The sequence below is a fragment of the Orycteropus afer genome, unplaced genomic scaffold (genome assembly GCF_000298275.1).
Source record: "Orycteropus afer afer isolate SDZICR_OR568_19922 unplaced genomic scaffold, OryAfe1.0 scaffold00031, whole genome shotgun sequence".
NCBI classification, from domain to species: Eukaryota; Metazoa; Chordata; class Mammalia; order Tubulidentata; family Orycteropodidae; genus Orycteropus; species Orycteropus afer.
Window position 1 is genome coordinate 13344017 of NW_006921618.1, and position 23436 is coordinate 13367452.

The following is a 23436-nucleotide window of genomic DNA, read 5'->3' on the forward strand; positions in this document are numbered from 1 at the left end:
CATGCATGTGATGGTGTCCCTGATGCTCATGTGCCTTGGTGTGTATGCATGTTTGCATGCCTGTCTATGAAATGTGGCTGTCTGCCGGTGTGCCAGCAGGCTGGCTGAGTGTAGGTGTGTCATGGGAAGGGGTACACAGCTGCAGTGCTGCCAGTTTCGGGGCATGAGTATAGTTGTGGCCAGGGCTTTGTGCCTACTGTTGAAGTGTCCCCACATGCTTGTGGGTTTGTACACATCTGCCTGCACAGGTATCTGCTGGCTACACACTTGTGCACATGAGGCCTCACTGCCCCAGCTGAAACAGGCTGGGGGAACTGGAAACCCAGCTGGGCCAGCCCTTCCAAGCACTGGATCTGCCTAGCCCTCCTGGGCAAAAGAGTAACCTAGAGGACAAAGACCCGGCAGCCAGGCCCGCCAGCTGGGGGCTCGGGTTACCAAGGGGTGGGTCCATGCTGCCCCCTTCCCTGGCTGGGCTCCTGCCTCCCCCGCCCCCCAACGACCCGGTGGGGCTGGGTGGGCTAGGCAGTCAGGCCTAGAGAGTCTGGCCGAGCAGCCGGTGGTGGGGGCTTTATTTGTGGCTGGGGCCAGGGTCTGGATCAAAACCCTGGCGGGTCTTGGGAATGGGCGGTGGGGCCCGGCGGGCGCGTAGCAGCAGTGTCGCGTTGGGCACCAGGCCTGCTGCCTGCAGCGTGAGTGCATCATCATTGTAGACCATGGGTGGGAACGTGCTGAAGATCTCAAAGGTGGTGGGGTCCATGGCCCTGGGGACCAGGTGGGGTGGATCAGGCTGGGTGTGGAGCCAGAGGCCCCTCTGTGGCCATTACTCCCACCGGGCACATACCTGGCCTTCGCCAGCAGGGCACGCACATCACCCACAGTGTCCTTAGGCCACATCATCAGCAGGAATGCCTGCTCGCAGTTCTCAGACTTGATTCGCAGCATGGAGAGTGGTGGCGCTGGGGTCTCAGGTGCCTCCTGGCTCCTGGGGGCCCAAGGCCATCAGCGCTCCTGGTACCCCAGGCCCCAAGCCCCGGCCCTCACCTCTCAGGCTGACCCTCACCTCTCACGCTCTGCAGCCAAAGCAGGCGTATCCACTATGATCTCCTGGATCCGGATGGGCAAAGGGCAGCAGTTCTGGAAAGCAGAGATGGAGAGTGGACAGAGCCACCACACCCCCAACCCTTAGACAGGGGCTTATCCTTGGTCAGGGATGGTTGAGACCAATGGCCAATTCGAGGTTAAGGGGAAGATGGTTCTGTGTAAACTGGGGTCCAAGAGAGGAAGTGGAAAGAAAGAGAGGCTCTAGGAAGTTGCCCTGTCATTCCCCAAGAAGCCTTGAGCTTCCTCAGTCTAATGGGGAAGACAGAACCCCATACAGACCATAACCAGGGGTGTTTCCCTGGGGAAATGACATCTAGGCTGTGCCCTGGAGCATAAAGAGTCCTTAGAAATGGGGGTGGGGAGTGGGGGTGGGGAGTGGGGGGGTGGACAGCAGGGATTCCAGACAGCATAGACCAAGATCTTGAGCTCAGGAATGGCTTCCTAAAGGTGATACATTAGTGAAACTGCTAGCCTGCCATGTGGCTGAAGCTGGGAATCAGGTTGGACAGGAAGAGGAAAGAGGTAGGAGAGGTGGGGAGGGGCTTCAGTGTATGGCAGCCTTGAGGGCCTGAGTAAGGAGCTTGTCCCTGTCCTCCCAAAACACACTGGGGGATTTCAGCAGCGAAGGATCCAATTTACATTTTCAGAAGAACACAGAGGCAGCAGGGGAAGGGCTGGCTGGTGTGGGAAGGCCGATGAGGCCATTTCAGTTGTCTGGGAGAAACATGGGAGCCCACACTTGTAGTGGGAGTGGAGTGAGAGGACGGGTTTGGGAGAAGCTGTGGGAATTGACACAAGACTTGGCAGTGTGGGGGGAAGGAGGCAGAGGTGTCCTGGAAACAGGTTTGGTGTCTTTCACAGGTGGAGAACTGGGAGAAACAGCAGGATGGGGAGTCGGGGAGATGATTTCTGTGAGGGCCAGCTGAGTTGGAGGGTCCTGAGGGGTAACCAGGAGGGGGTATCCAGGACTGAATTAGGTATTTAGGTCTGAACCATGAGGGGGGCAGCCTGGGCCTAAGGCTCATCCCATATCTCATGGCTTGGACCCCAACTTTTCCCCTCTTCCCACCACATTGCCTCCCTCGACCCCCTGCTGGGTCCCAGCCCACAGTTCTCACCAGCCCTACAGTCCATGCCTTCATCAGGGGCCCCAAGCCTGAGCCTCTAGATAAGCCACTGCTCTGGGAAGCTGGGCAAGAGTTGGTGGTGCATATCCCCAAGAGGGCTGGGTTAGTTGGGGCTGGCCTCACCTGCAGGGTGTCCCGGATGGGGCCTCGGAGGTCAACCACCCTGCCTTGCCGGATCACGACCTTGGGGAGCTTGTTCAGAAACTTCTCAGCAGTCATCTTAGAGCCTGCAGGGAGTAGGGCATTGGGAGCCGTGGCCAAGGGAGGGACTGTGAGGGATGGAGGAGGTCACCTGCACCACCCCCCAGCCACCACGCTCAGCCTCAGGCCTGAGCTCACCTGAGCTATCCAACCTGCTCGAGGCCTTGCATATCCTCTGCCGGCCCACCACACGGCCCTCGCCTGGGAAAGGGTCCAGCCCATCCTCCGGGTAGAACTGATTGCGAAGGTCAATCACCTGGCAAGAACGGAGAGGCAGGGCCCAGCTCTTCAGCCCTGGGTCCCACTCCAACCCCTGCTTGCCCACACAGAAGCCTCAGACCAGATTCTGGGAACAGGACCAAGGGATAGTCTAGTGCAATTCCCTTTTTATAGATAAGGAAACTGGCCCTGTGAGAGAGCAGGGGAACCACCTAGCTGTCACCTACCTGGGCCCTGTGCTTCCCGCAAGCACCCCTGATCTATGCCATCTGAGGCCACAGCACTGACATCCTCCTCAAAGACACCCTCTCATGAGCCGACTGTGAGGGGAGGGCATGAGGGTATTAAGAAAAGGCAAAGCCTTCTGCTGTGGTCTGGTCTGCAGGGTAGATCTGCGTCACACATATGACCTTACTTACCCCATCAAGGCCCATCTCCTAGGCCCCCACCTTGGCACGGACTGCCTCCAACACCCCCAATCATGACTCACACTGTTTCCCAGCTCTGAGCGCACACGCCTCCTCATTGTGGAACTGTCACCTACCCTCTGGGACATACTGCCTTGTGCTCCCACAGCAGCACCCCCGGCTCACACACCCCACAAGGACCAGCTCCTCCTATCCTTTAGGCCCCAACATTTGCCCCCTTCTGTTCTGCATGTGTGGTTCATGGGATTGCCCTCAACCCTGACCAGACAGCTTCAAGAGCCTCAGGGTGGGGTGGGGGGGAGCAAAGATTCCTCAGGGACCTCAGACTGTCAGGGTGCCCTGAATGCCAAAGGAAGAGAAGGGCAGCAGTCCAGCCAGGCGGGGCTGTGTCTTCAGAATGCCAGCAGAGGGTGCTATCTGTTGGTGTAGCGACCACAGGCGTGGCAGCCTACTCACTCCCTTCCCAGCTCAGCTTCAGGCTCACCTTCCTCTGGGAGGTCATCAGACTTGGGTCCCTGGAGGGTGCTCAAGTGGCTTCCCACTTCAGACTGGGTGACCCCTGAAGGGGAGCTGTTTACCCCGACCTCTCCAAAGTCCTTACACAGGAAGCAGGTGGTCTGAGGAACAGCCCATCATCACCTTAAAGGGGACTCCGTCAGGATACAGTCTCTGGAGCTCTGAGGGGAAGAAGCCATCCAAGATGTCTCGGAGGCAGCGCTGCAGAAAAGATGGGAAGGCTGAGGCCTCACTGGACATGTGTGGTGCCCGCCCCGGACAGCAGGCCCTTGGTGCTAGGCTCACCCAGTGGATCACCCTGGAATACTCAGAGCCTCGGGATTTGGATGGGGGGGCTGTCGGCAAGTTGTGCATGTAGCGCCGCTGTGGTTGGGCCTGCGGGGAGCTGGGCCCCACCTTCTCCAGCTATCACGGGGCGGCGGGAGCACCAGGGCAGCTGGTCCCCTGCTCGTACCTGCGTGGCGGGATCGTAGAAAGGCTGGAAGGGCCCATCGAACATGATTATGCCATTCCGGTAGAGCTTCAGGGGGATGGGCTCCAGGGTCCGGAGCCGGGCCCCGCCTGGCACTGGCGTCACCTGGGTCTCACCCTCTGCCACCAGCTCACTGAGGTCCTTCAGGCTGGCCAGCAGTCTGTCAAAGTCCACCTCTGGGGGCACCACTGAATCTCCTGGCGAAGAGGATGGGCAACCATGAGCCCCCCTTGATAGCTCCTGTGGCCGCCCTCCCCACCCTGGGCAATGGCATCTCCTTAACATGACTACCTGAGGAAGAGGAAGGACAACTAACACTGTATCTTTTACTGAGTGCTTACTATGTGCTTGGGGGTTAACATCCATGGTCATATTCACTCCTAATGCCGACCATATGCTGTAGGGGCTTAATCATCCCCATTCCTCAGATGACAAAACTGGGAGTGAGAGCCAGTTAAATGACTTGCTAGGGACACACAGTAGTAAGTAGCAGAAGCAGGATTTGGTCTGTGTCAGGCACTGGGTTGGCAGATGGGAAAAAAAAAAGGCAGAGCTCCAACTTAGGATCATGGTGGTCTGGGTTCAAATCCCAGCTCCTCCATTTCAGGAGGAGCAACCTTTGGTCAAGTCATTTAATACTCTGCACCGCGGCCTTCTAGGATGGAAATATGGCAGCATCTACTCCAAGGATGGCCTTGAGAGGCCAAAATGATGACCAGGGAGGGGCCAGCTCATCGCAAGCCCCTGCCCATGTCATTGTTACCAACTCTACCTTGCCACTAATGAGCTTCAGGCTGCCCAGGGCTATGAGGCAGGTGTTACTTATCTCCTTTTACACAGGCGGAAGTAGGCCCACAGAGATGAAAACTGACTTGCCCCAGGCCACCCGGCACACTGCAGGCAGGGCTGGGATGTGAGTTGGGGCTGACTCGAGAGTCTGTTTTTCCCAGCCATCTGTACTATCAGGAGAGGAGGGTCAGGGGTGGGAAGAGATGTCTGTTAGGTAGGCTGTCGGGACAACTGCTGGACAGAAGATTGGGGCAGATCTCGAGCTATCCAAACTGTTTCTGGGTCACAGACCCCTGCGAGAAGCTGACAGAAGTTTTGGCCTCCTCTTTTGAAAAGTGTGTGAACATACAGCTGTGCACAAGGCCTGGGGGGTGGGGTTGGGGGTGAGCACAGCCATGACAGATGCCAGAGCAGCAAAGGTAGAGCCCAGGTGGGAGGCCAGCTGGGGACACCTGAGGCAGGACAGCCTGCCCTGAGTCCTTGATTGTCCTGGTCCCCAAATAAGCTGTCCACCAGGGCGTAGCCAAACACAGCACCCAACACCCCAGTGACTTTCTGGACCTTCTTGGAGGCTAGTTTTCACCAGGACAGCCAGGCTGTGGCAGGATGTGGGTCAGGACTCAGGGGACCCAATTCCTTTCCCCACAGAGCTACAGCGGCTGTGCCGGGTAAGTACGGATGTGGGTGGCCATGCTTCCTGTTACCTTGTGGGAGCTGCAACAGTTATCCCCAGATGTCCTTCCCCTCTCCCCACATCCTTTATTGTCGTGGGGGTTGCACCTGCTTCCCCATCTCCTCTTGGGGTTCCCTGGAGACCCTGAGATCTCAGGAGAGACCAGCAGGAAAACCCACACAGACCATCATGGGTGCCGCTGGTATGTATGGGTTCAGAACAGAGTCAATAACGTCATTTTCCTTTAACAACTACTTTAAGAACAAATTGGTAAACCTAAAAATAACCATGGAGATCTCTCACGCAGTGCTGCCCCACCCCCATCCTTAACAGATGGGGAAAGTGAGGCCTGGGAGTCAGAGGACCTGGCCAAACAGACCACACAGGGCAGAGCTGGGAGGGGTCACAAGGGTGCTGACTCCTACCCAGTGCTCCTCCCCCTGCACGCACCAAGCTGCCCCCAGGGACCCAGGCTTTTCAGAGAGCTCACGGGCAGGGATGGTCCACAAAGAGTGGGGCAGGAGGAGGCCCAAGGGATGATGCCAAGATAGAATGAGAGGGAAAAGAGAAGTTTGCTGAACCTGCCCCAGAGGCAGCACTTAGCCAGCTTGGCAGAAGTAAAAGAAAAGCTGGGCCAGGCAGGTACTGGATGCAAGGGACTGGAGGGGAGATGAGGGGCCCAGGAAGAAGGAGCCCCAGCTCTGGGTAACCCATGCCTGAGAGAATAAGGCAGGAAGAGTGTGGTGTTGCCACACAGCAGGGCTGGGTGTAGCCAGTGAGCCCCACCCCATGAGTTGTCAACAGAGGTCTGACCCAGAGCTGATGGGGGAGAGGTGTAGTGGTGGGTCACATGAGGTGACAAAGGTCAGAGGTCAAGTTCCAGCTCTGCCCTGAGTTAGCAGCAGGACCAGAGGGTAAAGCATTTTCTCTCTTGAGATCTGGTTTTCCTCTCCATGGAGTGGGTAGATATTAAGAACTCTCACCCCGCCCCCAAGATCCAGCCAGTGAACCTGTCTGTAAATGATGATTCAGTGAGTGTTTCCTTCCGGCCCAGCCCCCACCCCCCTACACCCCCCCGAGGCTGCCTTCACTGTTCCCATTTCACAGGTAAGGACATTGGGCCTGGTAAGATGGCACATGGCTTGCAGGGCTCTCTAAGCCTCCATTCTCAGTGACCATGCAGACTGGTTCTTGGGGCCCAGCTCGGTGGGGTTCCTTTCCAGGGAGAAGAGTAGTGCTGGGGGATCATTTCTGAAGCCTCATCCAACTTTGAGAGCTCATGATTTTCTTAAAAAGGGAAGCGGGGTGATGTGGGGATCAAGTCTTAGCTCCTTGGCCCAACTCCCAAAGCCCTTAAAAGCTTTCCCCAGCCTTCCCTCAACAGGGGCCTCCCCTCACACTCTGGGCGTCACTGCATCCTCCTGGGCTCCGGAGCCACAGTGTCAAGCTCTGTCCTTTCTGAGCTGTGTGACCTTGGGCAAGTGGGCCAACCTCTCTGGACCTCTGTTTCCTCTTCTGTGATACAAAGACAATAGCAGTCCCTACTTCACAGGGTTGCTGTGAGGCTCAGTGGAAGTGCCTGGCAGATGTTGGCTATTATTGTCACTCACACCCCACCCATCTGCTCACTGCTGGGCACAGGCTGCTCTCATTCACACCCAAATCCTCCTAGAAGCCTTCCCAGGAGCCCCCTCAAGATGGGGCCCTGGCTTCTTCTGGCTTCCTGGAACCCTTGGGCCCACTTCTCCTCAGCTCTTGTCACAGGTTTTTGTTTTCTGTTTGTCTCTTCAACCACAACGGGTGCCCTGTGAACACAGGGTTTGAGCCAGCCCGGGCCTAGTTGGGTGGGTGTTCAGGAAGTGTGTACTGGATCCGTGTACCCCTTCAGCAAACAGTCTGGAGCACCCATGCCCTGCTTGTTGTGTGCTGTCGAGTGGATCCCCACCCACAGCAGAGTAGAACTGCCCCATAGAGTGTCCTAAGCTGTAATTCTTACAGCAGCAGATTGCCAGGTCTTTTCTTCTGCAGAGCCACTGATAGGTTAGAAGTGCCAAGCTTTTGGTTAGCCGCTAAGCATTTAACCATTGCCTCACCAGGATTCCTCATGCTCTGCTGTGTTGTTGTTGTTATGTGCCATCGAGTCGGACCCGACTCATAGCAACCCCTCCTTGGGTTTCCGAGGCAGTATCACTACGGAAGTAGATTGCCCCATCTTCCTTCCGAGGAGTGGCTGGTGGGTTTGAATCACCAGTCTCTGGTTAGCAGTCAAGTGCCTTAGGCACTATGCTACCACACTGCTAGGCCCTATAAATTCTGGTAGTGCCCTCCTCAGGCTCATACTCCAGTGAAGGAGCCAACAGACAGTGACGATAGGATGTAAGTGCCACTCTGGGGGCTGCAGAGCCCAGAGGAGGGTGAGACCATGCTGCACAGGCCTGGCTCCTTGCACGTCCCTAGGAGAGGCGCCCACTGCTGTGAGAGACTGAGTAGCAAGGTGCCCCCACCCCTCTTTGTTCCGCTGCCCTCCACACCCTTGCATCACCTCATGCACAGACTGGTGCAACAGGAAATGGAACCACACCTCACACCTGTGAGACAGGCCCTGCCCTGGGGACTTTGCCAATGTTCACTTTACCTCTCAGAGAAGCCAGCGGGAGGAAAACAGGCTCCAAGAGGCGGTCACTTCCAGGCACACACAACGATCCCAGATTTGCCACGCAAGACTGGAGCTCACCCTGCTCCCTCCACCTGCAGCTCTCTCTGTGGCCCCCGTGAGTGCCACGCGGCCCCTCCCCAGGCTGTTCCTTGCAGAGGACAGGTTAATGTCCCTCAAACATGCTGACAAGTCAGGCCTGCCTAACTGGGCAGAAGGCCCACCATCAGCCAATCCCGTGTGCGTGCACACACACTGGCCCATTTGCCAGGCACTGTGCTGGGCATGGGCACTGTGCAGTAACACTGACTACGGTCCCTGCTCATTTGCCATGTGGCAGCATGCAAACTGCTCCAGTGTGCACCCTCACTCGATCCTCACAACGCCCTAGACATCTCACTGAGGAGGAATTTGCCCATACAGGGTTGGTTCCAACCCAGGCCCCCCACTCCTCAGCCTGAGTCATTAACCCCTTTCCTCTAAAACAGAGTCCCTTTCCACAATGCTCTGGGGCAGCTACGCGAGACAGCACAGTGCCTGGTGAATGTGGGCACTAAGATGTGGATGGGAGGAGGTCTGCTTCGAGCCAAGCTTCAAAGGAGAGGAAAGAAGCGGGCAAGGCACTTCTGGAGGGGACAGTTGTTGTTGCTATGTGCTGTGGAGTTGGACCCGACTCATAGCGACATAGCGACCCCTCCTTGGGTTTCCAAGGCGGTATCACTATGGAAGTAGATTGCCCAACCTTCCTTCTGAGGAGTGGCTGGTGGGTTTGAACCGCCAGCCTTCTGGTTAGCAGTCAAGTGCCTTAGGCACTACGCTACCAGAGCTCTCTGGAGGGGACAGAGCATAGTGCCAAGGTGGAGATGGAAGTGAGGGTGGGGAGGAGCCCAGGCTGCCTGGGGTCTGGGCCAGGCCCGTCTGAGGGGCTAGACGGTGGATCCAGGGACCAATCCTAAAGTGGCCTTGCCAAACCAGGACTCAAGAGTTTAGGACTTGGGAAGAAGGATGGTGGGGGTAGAGCGGGACTGGTAGGGAAGGGTGGGAGATATAGAGGGAGGGCAGGAACTTGATGGGGAAATGAGCTCAGAGAAAAGGATGGGGAGGAGGGGGAGAGGAGCTCAGAGGAGAGGGAGCAGGGAGGAGGGGAGAAGAGCTTAGAGAGGGGGCAGGGAGGAGGGGAGAGGCACTCAGGGGAATGAGGAGGAGGAACAGTGAAGTCGGTGTTGACCTGAGCTCTCAGCCTGAGGCTCAACACCTGGCCTGATGGTGGTGTGACCACAGTAGGGACTGTACCTTTCTTGTCTCTGCACACCCTGAAGCACCTGTTCAGCCTCTTATCTGATGCTCCATATATTGGTGAGGAGTGTGTGTGGGGTGAATGATCCAGCCTGAGGCAGGCCACTGCAAGGCTTCCCCTCTGCTGGGCCCCTCTTCCTGGGCCCTGTAATAGACTCTCACCCCTAAGGCGGTAAGTCCCTGGCTCTAGAATGTTCTGATCATCCCGGTTTGGTCAGACACAGATGTTCTGGCTCACCCACCCATTGGCCTGCTGCCCCAGGGATCAGGACCATGGAGTCCAACTGAGGGAGCCAGAGATAAGACCCAATGCATGAGGGCCAGCGAGAGGCAGTCTTGGTGAGCCCAGGGGCCTCGGGCAGCAGCAGGTTGGCATCTGGGGCTGGAGGCAGTGGGGGCAGAGAGAAGGGGGAAGCCAGGAGACAGGAGGGCCCAGGAGGAAAAGCTGCTAAAAATGAAAAACACGTCACTCGTGGTGAAAGCGAAATCAAGCTCCCTTCCCGTGTTGAAGAATCAAAAAGCATAAGAACGAAGAGGGGGCACAGAGGGGACCTCCCAGACGGACTGGATGAGTGGCTTTTACAGTTGTTTTAGCTGTGAAGCCCTCAGCTTCAAAGCTAGCCCTACTCCAAGCATAAACAAACAGAAAAGAGCAGAACAGAGCTGCTCTTTCTTGCGGGGGCGGGGAAAATCTGCAGAGCCAGATTCTAGCCATTTGGTCTGACCTTCCCTGTTAGGGATTGAACTGTGTCCCCCAAAAATATGTGTCCGAAATCCTAACTCCTCTATAAGTGCTCAGCTACTAACCAAAAGTTTCAGGGCTCAAATCCACCAGCCACTCTGGAGGACCAAGATGAAGCAGCCTGCTTCTGTAAAGATTTGTTGTTGTTGTTGTTGTTGTTAAGTGCCGTTGAGTCGTTTCCGACTCATAGCGACCCCATGCACAGCAGAACTAAACACTGCCCTATCCCGCACCAGCCCCACAATCCCTGCTATACTTGAGCCCATAATCGCAGCCACCGTATCAATCCATCTCGTTGAAGGCCTCCCCCTCTTTCGTCGACCCTCCACCCTACCAAGCATGACATCCTTCTCCAGGGAATGGTCCCTTCTTACAACATGACCAAAATAGGTGAGACGAAGTCTGGCCATTCTTGCTTCCAAGGAGCATTCTGGCTGACTATTGTAGTCAATATCACGAGGCTCCCTTGTTACCCTCCCGAGAGGGACCAGGTCTCCAGGAGCAAGGTAAGCACGGGCGTAGCACAGAGTAGCAGGCCGGAAGAGCAGGAGAAAGGGGTAAAACCCAGTCACTAGTGCTCAGATGGCTCTCTTGTTACCCTCCCGAGAGGGACCGGGTCTCCAGGAGCAAGGTAAGCACGGGCGTAGCACAGAGTAGCAGGCCGGAAGAGCAGGAGAAAGGGGTAAAACCCAGTCACTAGTGCTCAGATGGCTCTCTTGTTACCCTCCCGAGAGGGACCGGGTCTCCAGGAGCAAGGTAAGCACGGGCGTAGCACAAAGTAGCAGGCCGGAAGAGCAGGAGAAAGGGGTAAAACCCAGGGAGCCAAAGAGAAGAGCAATCAGCCGAAGGGATTAGGTGAGGAGGGGAAACTCAGGGACGCCCAAAGAAGCAGGCCAGAAGAGCAGGAGAAAGGGGATTAAAAGACAGGAAGCCAGACAGAGGAACAGTCAGCCACAGGGACCCAGGTGGGGGGGATAAGAGAGGTCTCCAACAGCAGGACAAACTTGTCTGTCGGTTTGTCCTACTGTGGTGACATGTAGACGTGAGTTTTGAGGCTGAGCCTCTGGTGTTTAAAACCCAGCGAGATGCACCTGGTGCATAGGAAACAGCCCAGTTTATAGACTGAGACAGACTAGGAAGAAGGAAGAGGCCATCCACTTCTGAAAGAATTGGCCAGGGAAAACCTTATGAATAGCAAAGAAACACTGTAAAGATTTACAGCCTTGGAAACCCTGTGGAGCAGTTCGACTCTGTCCTACAAGGTGGCTATGAGTTGCTGTGAATCGTATCAAAACCAACAGGTTACACCTGTGGTTATAATCCCATTTGGGAATGGGTTTTGTTAACAAGACAGGATTAGTGTAATGTAAATTGCTCTCTTTTGAGATATAAAAGCAATTTAAGCAAGCAGAGATGGGGGGAGACAGATGCAAGGCTACCTGAACATCACCAAGGAACCAAGGAACAAGGACCCTCCCACAGAGCTGGCAGAGGGTAACAGCCTTCTCCCAGAGCCGGTGCCCTCGGTTCGGGCTTACCAGTCTTCTGAACTGTGAGAAAGTCAGTCTCTGTTTGTTAAAGCTACCCTCTTGTGGTATTCCTGTTACAGCAGCACTAGATGGCTCAGACACTCCCCAGAGGGGCAGGAAGGCCCCACTGGCCAGGAGGAAGGCTACCCCCCAATAACATGCAGGGTCGTGTGATACCTGAAACCAGCTTGCCATGCAGGCCTCTGTCCCTGGACCCCAGGGACAGATGTTCTGCCAGGCCCTTGCCCCCTCAGGTGGGGGTCCCTGGGAACTCCTCCCACTGCACTCCTGCCTGAGGCTCCGTTCACGTGTTTGAGCATGCCCAGGCCTGCCGCATTGTCCTGGGTGGCAGGGCCATGCCCACCACCTCCTGGAAGCGCCCAGCTGCCACACAGCATCTCAGCTTTGCCATGTCCCAAATGGATTCAACACCTAGCCCCACAGCTCTGCCCCCTGCAATGACCCCTGACTCCTCTCCCCTCCTGAATCTCTCTGCTCTACTCCTTTCGCCATCCTCCCACCCCAGCATCACCATCCTGGGCATCACATCATCTTCCACCCAGACTACCATAACCACCACTGAAGTGGGGCCTCAGCCTCAAGTCTTGGCCCTCCACTCAGCAGTCAGTTTTCTGACTCCTTCAGTGCCTCAAGGTGCCCATCTGTAAAATGAATAGCCCATGGCCTGTGTCAAGGATACTTATGAAGATGATTTGAAAGCTGCAAATGCTACACAACTGGGAAGACATATTTTTAGAACAAGCAATGAGGGGCAGTACCCTGAGATTTTGCCGACCGAACCTGGTCAAAGTCCAGGTCTAAATATGAAGTAGGACGTTCATGAGTTGAATCTGGATGTTTACTGAGAAGGAAACATGAAATGAGAGTGTTGTCATCTTTCAAATGGCCCTCTTAGGAGCAGCTCATGTTCCCTTTGCTTTCCTGGGAAAGGACTTTGGAATCAGCAGGAGCTCCTACTTGGTGGGCCTGTTACGTGCCAGCCAGTGCTAAGTGCTCTACCTCTGTTAGCTCATCCACCCTTTGTAGCTCTGAGGAGACAAGTATTACCCCCATTGTATTGATGGGAAACTTGCGGCTCAGAGAACAGAGATCCCTTCCCAAGTCATACCTGTAATAAGCGGTGGAGTCCAGCTTGACTAACCCTAGAGCCTTGAGAAGTGCCTCCTGGGTAACCTCCATTCTTCTAAGGTGACTCTGACTTTCAGAAATGGTCAGTTTTGTGAACCCAAATCTAAGGAGCAGGGGTACAGTCCCTCTAGCTATTAACCACCCATTGTCATCAAGTCAATTCTGACTTATAGAGACCCCCATTGAGTTTCCAAGGCTGTAAATCTTTACAGAAGTAGATTGCCTCAACTTCCTCTCACAAAGCAGATAATGGGTTTGAACCATCTGGTTAGCAGCCAATTGCTTAACCACTGTGCCAGTGGGCTCCTAGTCCAATGTTAGAGGATTAAAACTCAAAGACCAAACCCATTTCCATGGAATTGATTCTGACATAGAGCAATCCCATGTTGTTGTTACGTGCTGTCGAGTCAGAGCCGACTCATAGCGACCCCTCCTTGGGTTTCCGAGGTGGTATCACTATGGAAGTAGATTGCCCCATCTTCATTCCAAGGAGTAGTGTGGGTTTGAACCACCAGCCTTCTGATTAACAGTCAAGTGCCTTGGCATTAACTGCCTCGTGGGGTTTCCCAGGCTGCAAATCTTCATGGAAGCAAACTGCCTCATCTTTCTCTCATGGAATGGCTGCTGGGTTTGAAGTGCCAACCTTTTGGTTAGCAGCTAAGCACTTTAACCACTATGCCATCCAACCCACTGCCATCAAGTCGTATCCAACTCATAGCAACCCTTCCTCGGGTTTCCGAGGCAGTATCACTATGGAAAGTAGATTGCCCCATCTTCCTTCCGAGGAGTGGCTGGTGGGTTTGAACCTCCAGCCTTCTAGTTAGCAGTCAAATGCCTTAGGCACTATGCTACCAGAGCTCCTATGCCTATGCCATCAGGGCTCCTTAATACCAAAAACCACACCCACCGCCATCAAGTTGATTCTGACTCGTAGCAACCTCCATTGGGTTCCCAAGGCTGTAAATCTTTATTGAAGTAGATTGCTTCACTTCCTCTTGTGAAGCAGCTAGTGGATTTGAACCACTGACCTTCTGGTTAGCAGCCAAATGTCTTACCCCAGATATTAACAGTTGAGTTTAAAATAAAATGCGGTTATAGTTCCACAGATTTTGATGGTGTGGCTCATGAACAACCCTGGAAAGAGGAGGCCTAGCCCTGGGCATGGGGGAGCTAGCTTCTAAAGTAGAGGAATTGTTTTTCAAAGGATGAATGACATTTTATAAACTACAAAGAGCCTGAGTCAAGGGAGGTCTATTGTTATATCTTGTATCGCTGGGTCTCTGGAGCCTTTGAAAGATGAGCAAGGAGGGACTGGAGGTGAGACCAGAAGGAGAAATTGACTAGCAGGTGAGGTGGTCAGTGATGAAGCCCATGGCCTTTCCTGAGCTGTGTCAGGGACAAGGTGTGGAATATCTCAGGGGCACCTTGTACTTAAAGGCAGGGCATGAAGGAGATGGCCTCTGGATGGCCCCTGGCCAACAGGAAGCTGTTGGAGAGTTCTCTTTGTGGGAGAGGCCAGGGATAACCCCCTACTTTACCTGGCTTCCAGAACTTCTTGGCTGTCATCCAGTCCTTCCCACTCTCCTCGGAGACTGCCTTGTCCTCTGAGTCCTCCTGGTCCGTGGGCTCGCCCACCCACTGCAGGCCGTAGTCATTGAGGAACCGCTGGGAGAAGGAAGGAGGAGACGCCAGGGCACTGTTAGCTGGAAGCACCTGGGTTTCCCACAGCCCAGGTATAAACAGGCTCGAGTGGGAAGGGCTCACAGCTCCAGCTCAGGCTTGAGAGTTTGCTTCTATAGCCTTATGTGAGGTTGGAGCTTTAGAAACCAGCTCTGCATGGAGCGGGAGAGAGGAGAGACCTAGGCAGAACTTCCAGCAGGACCAGAGGAAGTGTGCCTGGGATCTTTCCCTGTGTCTGGTGTCCCTCCGGCGTGGTTCTTGCCTCACCCCTCCTCACACTCCAGGCCCTCCCAGGACATGTCCTCCCTCCTCTGTGATTCCCAACCCCAGGCTGGAATGCCACCAACCTGGCAATCAGCGCTGGATTATGATGCTCCTTTTCCCCACCCATCTCACCCATCAGACTCAAAGATGGAGCTCAAGTCTGATTAACGCGCATTTCCCCAGCTCCTGGCACAGACCTGGGCATCAGTCAATGCTGTGTGAATGATGAGTGTGTGAGTGGTGGCCAGGGTAACCACATCACAGGGAGAAGTCCTGTTCAGGGGAAGGGAATATGGCCTTTACCACTTCAGTAAACATGTATGCCCAGCACTGTGCTAGGTAGGAGGCATGATGCAATGATGCTAGGAGGCCTAGCCCTGGGCATGGGGGAGCTAGCTTCTAAAGTAGAGGAATTGTTTTTCAAAGGATGGATGACATTTTATAAACTACAAAGAGCCTGAGTCAAGGGAGGTCTATTGTTACATCTTGTATCGCTGGGTCTCTGGAGCTCTCTTGTGGAGTTCACGGTATGGCAGGGAAGAGAGAGGAGGCACTAAGAAAGTGTATGACTGAGAACTGCTGTGGTCAGAGGCCAGGGAGGGTCCCCTGAGGAAATGCCCCCTATGTGAGACTGAAGAGGAGTGAAAACCAGCCAGGAAAAGGTGAGAAAGAACATTTCAGGTAGAGGGAACAGCATGGGCCAGGGTCTTGAGATGGGGAAGAGGCCCATGTGATCAAAGAACCAGAGGAAAGGCCCCATGGCTGGAGGGGAGTGTGAAGGGGAGAGTGGTTCAAGAAGAGACTGAAGCAGTAGGCAGGAGCAAGCCCACATGGTAGCCTCTGGCATTAGCCCAAGAGCAATGGGGAGCCAGGAGGTCTACTGTGCAGGAGAGTGGCAGTTCAGGCTCCAAAAGGTGGGTCTTCCCTGGCACAGGCCATCTCCCTCACTCTTTAAACTCTAAGTCAGTCTTTCAACTCTGGGTTAAACACAGCCCAGTGCCCCTGGTTGGGATGGAGGGGCTCAGGGATGGTACTGGTTCCGACCCAGGACCTAAGGGGCAAACACTGAGAGCCGGGGACTAAGGTCCTGCCTCTCTCACCTCCATCTCGCAGACCTGTCGTCGTAGCTGCGCACACATCGTCTCCAGCTCCTCCTGCCGCTGCAGGGCCACCTCACCTTCAGCGAAAGATGGGGACAGGGTTCAGCTGCCCCAGCTCGGAGACTGCCATGCCACCTCTGGAGAAACTACCCTCTAAGAACACTAAGACCTCCCCAAACTGCCTCTGGGTCCCCGTCTCTCTGAGGGGACACTGACAGGCTCTCAGGAGGCCGTCACCATGCAGCCCAGGATGGAGGTTCCTGAGGGTGCAGCTGAGTCTCCTCTACTTTAGATGGTACACTTGAGCTCTTTGCCCTCGGGGGTTCTGTCCCACATAGCAGGGTGCCAAGCAACTCAAGCACTCTCCTGGTGTCCCTGCCCCTCTGGGCTCAGCTGTCCAGACCCCACCACAGGAGTCAGCTTGATGCTCTTGGTGCCTGATGCCCAGAAGTCCTTGCCCAAGCACTCAGGAGCTGCCAGCCTAGGGAAGGGCCTGACCCAGGGGGCCAGTTAGCCCAACAGAGGTCAGGCCATGTCCACTGAGGGGGCCTCTTACATTGGTTTTGCTGAAGGTTCTGCACCAAGTCCTCCAGGTCCAGTATCTTCTTATCCTGTAGCAGCAAGACACAGAGTGAGCATGAGACCTGGTGACTCTCAGAGCTCAAGGGAGTAGGGAAAGGGTGATCCCAGACCTTCCAGAGGGGAAGACCCACAATGTTTGCCTATGTGGAGATGCTGGGGAGCTTAAAGCCCCTTCTCTCCCCAACACTTTGGCATAGTCATTGCTCCTGTGCCTCAGATAAACCTGGTGAATCCCAGAGAAGTGTGGGGAGGGTGTGAAGCACACCCCTGGTATGCCAACCAGTGGCTAGTGGTACAGCACTCAGCAGCCCATTGCTGTCACCCAGTCCAAGGTCCCCCAGGCCCTCATCAGTTGTGGAGAAGGTCCCTAGTCTCTCTGCTCAGGATCACTGGGCCCTCGATCAGTCCCAGGCCCAGAGCTGGCCTTCTACTAGGTAGTTCAGTGGAGGAGGAGGTTCCAGAACTCACAGGCTCTGGCCTCATCACTAGCCTCTATGCACCCCCCATCCTGGGACCCTCCGCCTCTCAGACTGGACCCTGGCCTTTTCCACCTAGTATCCCACCTTGGACAGCATCTCAACAGACTGGGCCTTCACCTGCTCCTCCAGCTCCTGCAACTTCCTTGCCATGGAGGACATTGTGTCTGAGTCATGGAATACAGTACCTGCCAACCAGACAAGTGACTTTGGAGCTCAGGCCGAGAGCTGCTGAGGGTCATGAGTGGGGTAGGGGAGGAATCCATGGGAGTAGAAATAAAAATAGTGGTAGAAAACAGTTATGCAACAGTCAAGAACTGTTCTAAACCCTTTATATACATATTAATGTATGTAATCGTTACAATAGGCCTTTGAGGTAAGTGAACTGTTATAGGAAACTCAGGTACAGAGATTAAGGAATTTGTCCAAGGTCACACAGCTAGTAAGTGGTATATTGTATGAGTTGCATCACCCTAAAGTATTCTTGTCAGAGAATACTTCCATCCAATCAAGTCTCTAAATCTAACCTCAGTTTGTGGGGGACAGAGGAACACATTAAACGACACTGCAGGCAAATAATCAAATTCACAGTGTGGGACATTCTGCAAGACAACTGGCCTGGACCCTTCAAAAAACTCAGTGTCATTGTTTGGAGGTAGGGAGACTGTTCTAAATGAAGAGAGACCACAAAGATAAAACAATTAAACACAGTGCATGACACTCAACTGTATCCGAGATTGGAGGAAAAGATATTTTTAAGAGACATTTTGTCCCCTATGCATGAGGACATAGCTCAGGGGGCAGGAGTGCATGGAGGGAAGGACACAGGAAAGAGGTAACTATGGAGAGGAGGTGGGGGGAACTGTTGCATTGTGGTAAATTGTAGTCAATGTCATGAGACAAAGTGTATGTGAATTGCTGTATGGAAAGTAAATTTGCTCTGTAAACTTTCACCCAAATCACAATAAAAAGAAAAAAAGGAGAGACATTTTGAATGGACACAAAAGCACAAATACTGTATGATCACATTTATATGAAATACCTAGAATAAACAAATGCATAGAGATGAAAGTGTATGTAGTGCTGGGCTGGGGTAGAAGGGGACAAGAGCCATTGCTGAAGGGTACTGAGTTCGGGCCTCGGGGTGGTGCCAAACTTTTGGAAGTATAATAGTGGTGATGGTAGCACAGCATGATGAATGTAACTAATGTCACTGACTTCTACACTTAAAAATGGCTTAAATGAATTAGTCAATGTCATGAGACAAAGTATATGTGAGCTGCTGTATGGAAAGTGAATTTGCTCTGTAAATTTTCACCCAAATTATAATAAAAATAAAAAAAAAACAGAAGTAGAAAGTAGACATATACATATGTAGTATATGCAGTTTTATAATAAAAAAAGTTTCTCAATTAAAAAAATGGCTTAAATGGAAAAAAAAAAGAGAGAGATTTTGGGACATTGGGGAAATTTTAACGTAGGACATTAAAAAAAAATCTAATGCACTACCATCAAGTCAAATCTGACTCACAGCAAACCCTCCTTGGGTTTCCAAGGCAGTATCTCTACAGAAGTAGATTGCCCAGTCTTCCTTCTGAGGAGTGGCTGGTGGGTTTGAACTGCCAGCCTTCTGATTAGCAGTCAAATGCCTTAGGCACTACACCACCAGAGCTTCCCAGGACATTAGATAATATTATGAATTATTCATGTTCGTAGGTGTAATAACAGTATGGTGGTTAGATATTTCCTATTCTTAGGATATGCACATATCTAGAGGTGAAATACCATGATATTTGCAATTTATTTCCAAATGGCTCATTGAAAATATACATTAACATTCATTTCTATGTATGTAAGGAGAGGGAGAGAGAAAGTAAATGTGGCAAATGTTATCAAGTGCTGACTCTAGATGGAGGCCATATGGGTGTTATGATACTATTAACTTTTTTGTATGCTGGGAATTTTGCTAAATAAATTGTTTATGAAAAGAAAACGAGAGAGGCACAGGAAGAAAGGCTGGATGCTGCCCCTTCTATGAGTGAAGCAAGAACTGTGGCCATCACCGTGCCAACAGGAGGGGCTGACGTGCCAAAGCTATCTCAGGGGAAACGGAGAAAAACCCTGAACTATCTTTCTTTCTTTTTTACATAATTAATCATTTATTTTGTTGTTGTTGTTGAGAATATACACAGCAAAAAATATACCAGTTCAAGTTTCTACATGTACAATTCAGTGACATTGATTCCATTCTTCAAGTGCAACCACTCTCAACCTGCTTTTCTGAGTTGTTCTTTCCTCATTAACATCAACTCCCTGCCCCCCAAGGTTCCTATCCAATCCTCTGAGTTGCTGTTTGATCCCATATCATAGAACTTAAAAGAGCACAAGGGGCAAGGCAGACATTCTTTACTAGTTGAGCTAAACGGTTGTTTGCTTTTAAGGTGACTTCAGGGGATATTTCTGGTTTAAGGTTTAAAGATTATCTCAGGGCAGTAGTTTTGGGGGTTCATCCACACTCCATGATTCCAGAAAGTCTAGATTCTATGAGAATTTGAAATTCTGTTCTGCATTTTCTCCCTTTTGATCAGGATTATACTATGGAATCTTTGATCAAAATGTTCAATAATGGGAGCTGGACACCAACCAGTGAGAACCCTTACCTTCTGATGATGTCTTTGAGCTGCTGAATTAACACTCTGGAGGTGCCTCCTTAAGACTTCTTGGTACGTGGGATAATAAATCTTCCTTAATGCCCATGTCAGTTGAGTGAGGGTTTTCTCTGACTTGTAGTCAAAAGCTTCCTGACTGGACATCTAGGTCAACTGGCAAAACATACTCCACAAAGACAATGTTCTACATCCTACTTTGATGAGAACTGACTGAAGTCTTAAAAATTTGTAAGTGGCCATCTAACTATTAGTCTCTCCCCATCTGGAGCAAAGAAGAGTAAAGAAAATCAAAGACTCAAGGAAGTAATTAGTCCAAAGGATTAATGGAGCATGTGAGTTTCAACCTCCACTACCCTGAGACCAGAAGAACTAGATGGTGCCCATCTACTACTACTGACCACTCTGATCAAGATCACAATTGAAGTTCATGGGTGGAGTGGGAGAAAAACGAACAAATACACAATCATGGGGGGAAAAAAAGACCAGATTTACTGGTCTGATAGAGACTGGTGGAACCCCTAAGACTGTGGCCCTTAGACACCCTTTGAACCTGGAACTGAACCCACTCCTGTAGATCACTTTTCAGTCAAACAACAGACAAGCCTGTAAAATGAAAAAAAATAACACCCATGAGGAATGTACTCCTCGGAAAAATCAACTATATGAGATCAAAAGGGCAGCATTTCCCTAGTAACAAAACTCAGAAGGCAGGAAGGGACAGGAAAGAAGGATGACCAGAAATGAGGAATCAAGAAAAGAAATGGCAAGAGTCTGTTTCATACAGAGGATTGCAACTAATGTCACAAAACAGAATGTGTGCAAATAGTCGAAGGAAAACTAACTTGCTCTTAAACTTCTACCCAAAGTACAATGAAAAAAAAAAAAAAAGGCAGCTTTCTGATGGCTGTAGACAGAGATATACACATTTGGGGTACTTAGAGCATGAACACGCTAACTGAAGCACAGAGTGTCGACAGAAGAGAGAATCCAGGCAGAACCACCACACTGGAAAGTTGGGGGTTGGGGTGGGGAGAAGGAGCTAGAAAAGAAGGCTAAGAAAAAAGAGCCTGGGAGGAAGGAGAACAGCTGAGAGAGTGGCATCACGGCAGCCCAGGGACGCGGGTGTTCTGAGAAGGAGGCACAGTGAGTGCAGCTGAGCAGAAAAGGGAGAGGACAGACAGTCCTCAGCAGGAGAGGTCACTCAGAGGTAAGGAAAGACATCACTGTGTAGGAGGAAGTGAATGAGGGAGAAGTGGAGAGAGGATGTAGATAGCTCTTCGAAGGGGAAGAGCTGGTTGTTGTGGTATTACTGAAAAGGTCGCTAGCTGGGGTGTAGGAGATTCTGGCCTTGTGTTTAAACGGCTGTGGGACCTTAGGCCAGGCTCTTCCTGTCTCTGGGCAATTCTCCCACCTATGAAATGGAGGGAGTGTTTGCTTGAGGACTATTACTGACCTGTAGGCGGCCACCGCTCTGAGCACAGGGCCCTCTGCTGAGCAGCAGCTCATTTCTGCTGAGCTAGGTGTTCCCACACCCACTTCACAGAGGAGGAAACGGAGGCAGAGACCCAAGATCTCACAGCTGGCAGAAAATTTTACCCTCATCCCCCCAGCTCAAGACTCCCAGATCAGCCTCTGATCCTGCCCAGCACTCTGCCCAGCTCATCCTGGCCTGCCCACGTCTCCCCTTCTTCCCAGCCTGCCACCTCCTCTGGAGGCCAGCTGATCAGCCCTATTCCACTTCAGGCACCTCCATGATCTCAGTGCCACTACAGTCCACTGCGGATGGTGTGAGCGACATTAGGTGGGTGCTCCAGGGGATTGTGGGCCTTGCCCAGAGCTGTTTGGAAGCAGGAAACAGAAGGCAAGAGGCTGAGCCTCACCTCAGGCCCTTCTTCCCTCTGTGACCCTGAATCCTGGACCCAGTGACATCACATGTGATGGTAACTCCTGCTGGGTGCACTCCACAGGCTCCAGCCATAGCCTGGCCTAGGGCTTTGCCAGACCTTTGAACCAAGTGTGGGGCTTACGTGGATTTATGACAAACTTGGCTCTGAACAGGTCTGGGGTACAGGCGCACAGCACATAACGATAGTCAGCCAGGAGTGGGAGGTGAGGAGTAGGTGGCATCCCTCTCTGGGCCTTGCTGCCCCCTTCTCTGGGACCCCCTCCTGCTGCCGAAGACCCAGACCCCTCAGGGCCTCTGCTCTCACCTTGCCTACCCACAGGGGCGCCTATTCTTCCATAGCAGGAAGGCACCGAGAGCCTTTCTTCTGAGCCGTGTCCATCATTCAGAATATCCACCTCATCTTCTGCAGACAGGGAAGCCCAGGTCACTGCTCTGGGGCCGAGGCCTTCCCCTATCTCCCGAAGGTATGAGGATAGAAAACTTGGGAGGTCGAGGAGCAAGGATCCAATCACAATGAGCTGCCTCTGGGCATTCTCCCCAGCCCAGCTCCAGGGGGACCCGGTGGGCAATGCCAATACCACAGGGGCAGGAGTGGGTTAGGATCCAAAGGCCTGAGCCTTCATGGGTCAAGGCAATGACGTGAAGACAGTGCTTCAGGGAGGAAAGGCCGTAATGGACTGGAGGAAGCTGGAGGGGGAAGGAGGGCTGGGGTCCAGACCTCTGGGCCAGGGACTCTCAGTCCCACATGGTTTCTAGCCCCCACTGGCCAACCTCGTGGTGGATTGAGGGCCTCAAATGTTAGCAACGGCATCTCTGTTAAGGGTGCGGAGAGCCTCTCAATCTGAGAGCTGCCAGGAGGGAAGCCTCGTCCTCAGGGAGGGGCTGGGGGAGCTGCAGACAACACTGCAATCAAGCCAGTACTCTGGCTCACAGTTCATCATATGCTTTTGCTCAATCGGCCCAACCTCAAGGAGGCCCAGGCAGACAAGACGAGAGGAGGACAAGAGGGCAGAGCCCACACTTACCATCTCCGTAGATTTTTATCCCTCGCCTCCTGGGAACCCGGGCAGGAAGGAGAAGGAGAAAATGAAAGTTAGGGGCCCCTGGACTGCTGGTCAGCAGAGACTGCACCCCCCACCCCCACCCCACCCCAGGCCAAAGCTAAAGGGGATGGAGCCCAGGCCCCTGCCTCCTGAGCACATCCACCCCCAGCATGGGAGAGCCAAGGGACAGATTCTGGGGTGTCTAATTCCTCCCAACAGAGCAGGATGGGGGAGAGGTCAAGGGCAGAGTCTCAGACAGGAAGGCTAGATTTCCTAAGCTCTGGAGCCCAGCGTCAGCTCTGCCCTGAAATGGCCGTTGGACTCCTATTGTTTAACTTCTCTGGGTCTCCTTGGCCTCAGAATGACTCAAAATGGTATTTGGGAGACCAAGAAGGAAGAGAGAAGCAAAAAACGCTTTGAAAAGATCAAAGTGCTCCATGGATGTAAGGTATACCCTTATCCTGAGAGCTCAGAGCAGGGCCTGGCCTGGAGTAGGTGGTACACCATCAATGTTTGTGGAGTTAATAAATGCACAGAGTAGATGGATGGTGGGCCATGCCCACTGGCCCTACATCATTAGACAGCACAATCAGGTTTATGATTAGACCCAAAGTGGAGTTTCCCAAAAGAAGGTCTAAAGAGAAAGAAAAGGTAGTCAGGGAGTCATTCTTCTTTGTATTCCCCGAGAAACCAAGTCATTCTCTGGCCACAGGAGGTGGAGAAGAGACAGGGGATGGAGATGACGCGACTTACCCTGGATTCGGCTCTGATGGCAGGGGCACTCTCCGGGTCTTTCCAAGAGAGGCCAAAGGTGAGCTCAT

The 23436-nt window shown here is 52.9% G+C and overlaps 1 protein-coding gene across 1 annotated transcript; it reads right to left on the bottom strand.

Annotated features, from left to right (window-relative positions):
• Positions 1 to 568: 568 nt before the first annotated feature.
• On the bottom strand, positions 569 to 23436 carry UBXN11 (UBX domain protein 11). Its single transcript, XM_042780275.1, has 14 exons — positions 23369 to 23436; positions 22598 to 22626; positions 21877 to 21975; positions 17085 to 17185; positions 16496 to 16550; positions 15940 to 16016; positions 14434 to 14560; positions 4047 to 4261; positions 3716 to 3793; positions 2568 to 2685; positions 2352 to 2455; positions 1061 to 1134; positions 842 to 982; positions 569 to 761 (listed from the first exon to the last, which is right to left on the bottom strand). Exons 1-14 carry the CDS (start codon positions 23434 to 23436, stop codon positions 569 to 571), a joined length of 1479 nt encoding a protein of 492 aa, XP_042636209.1.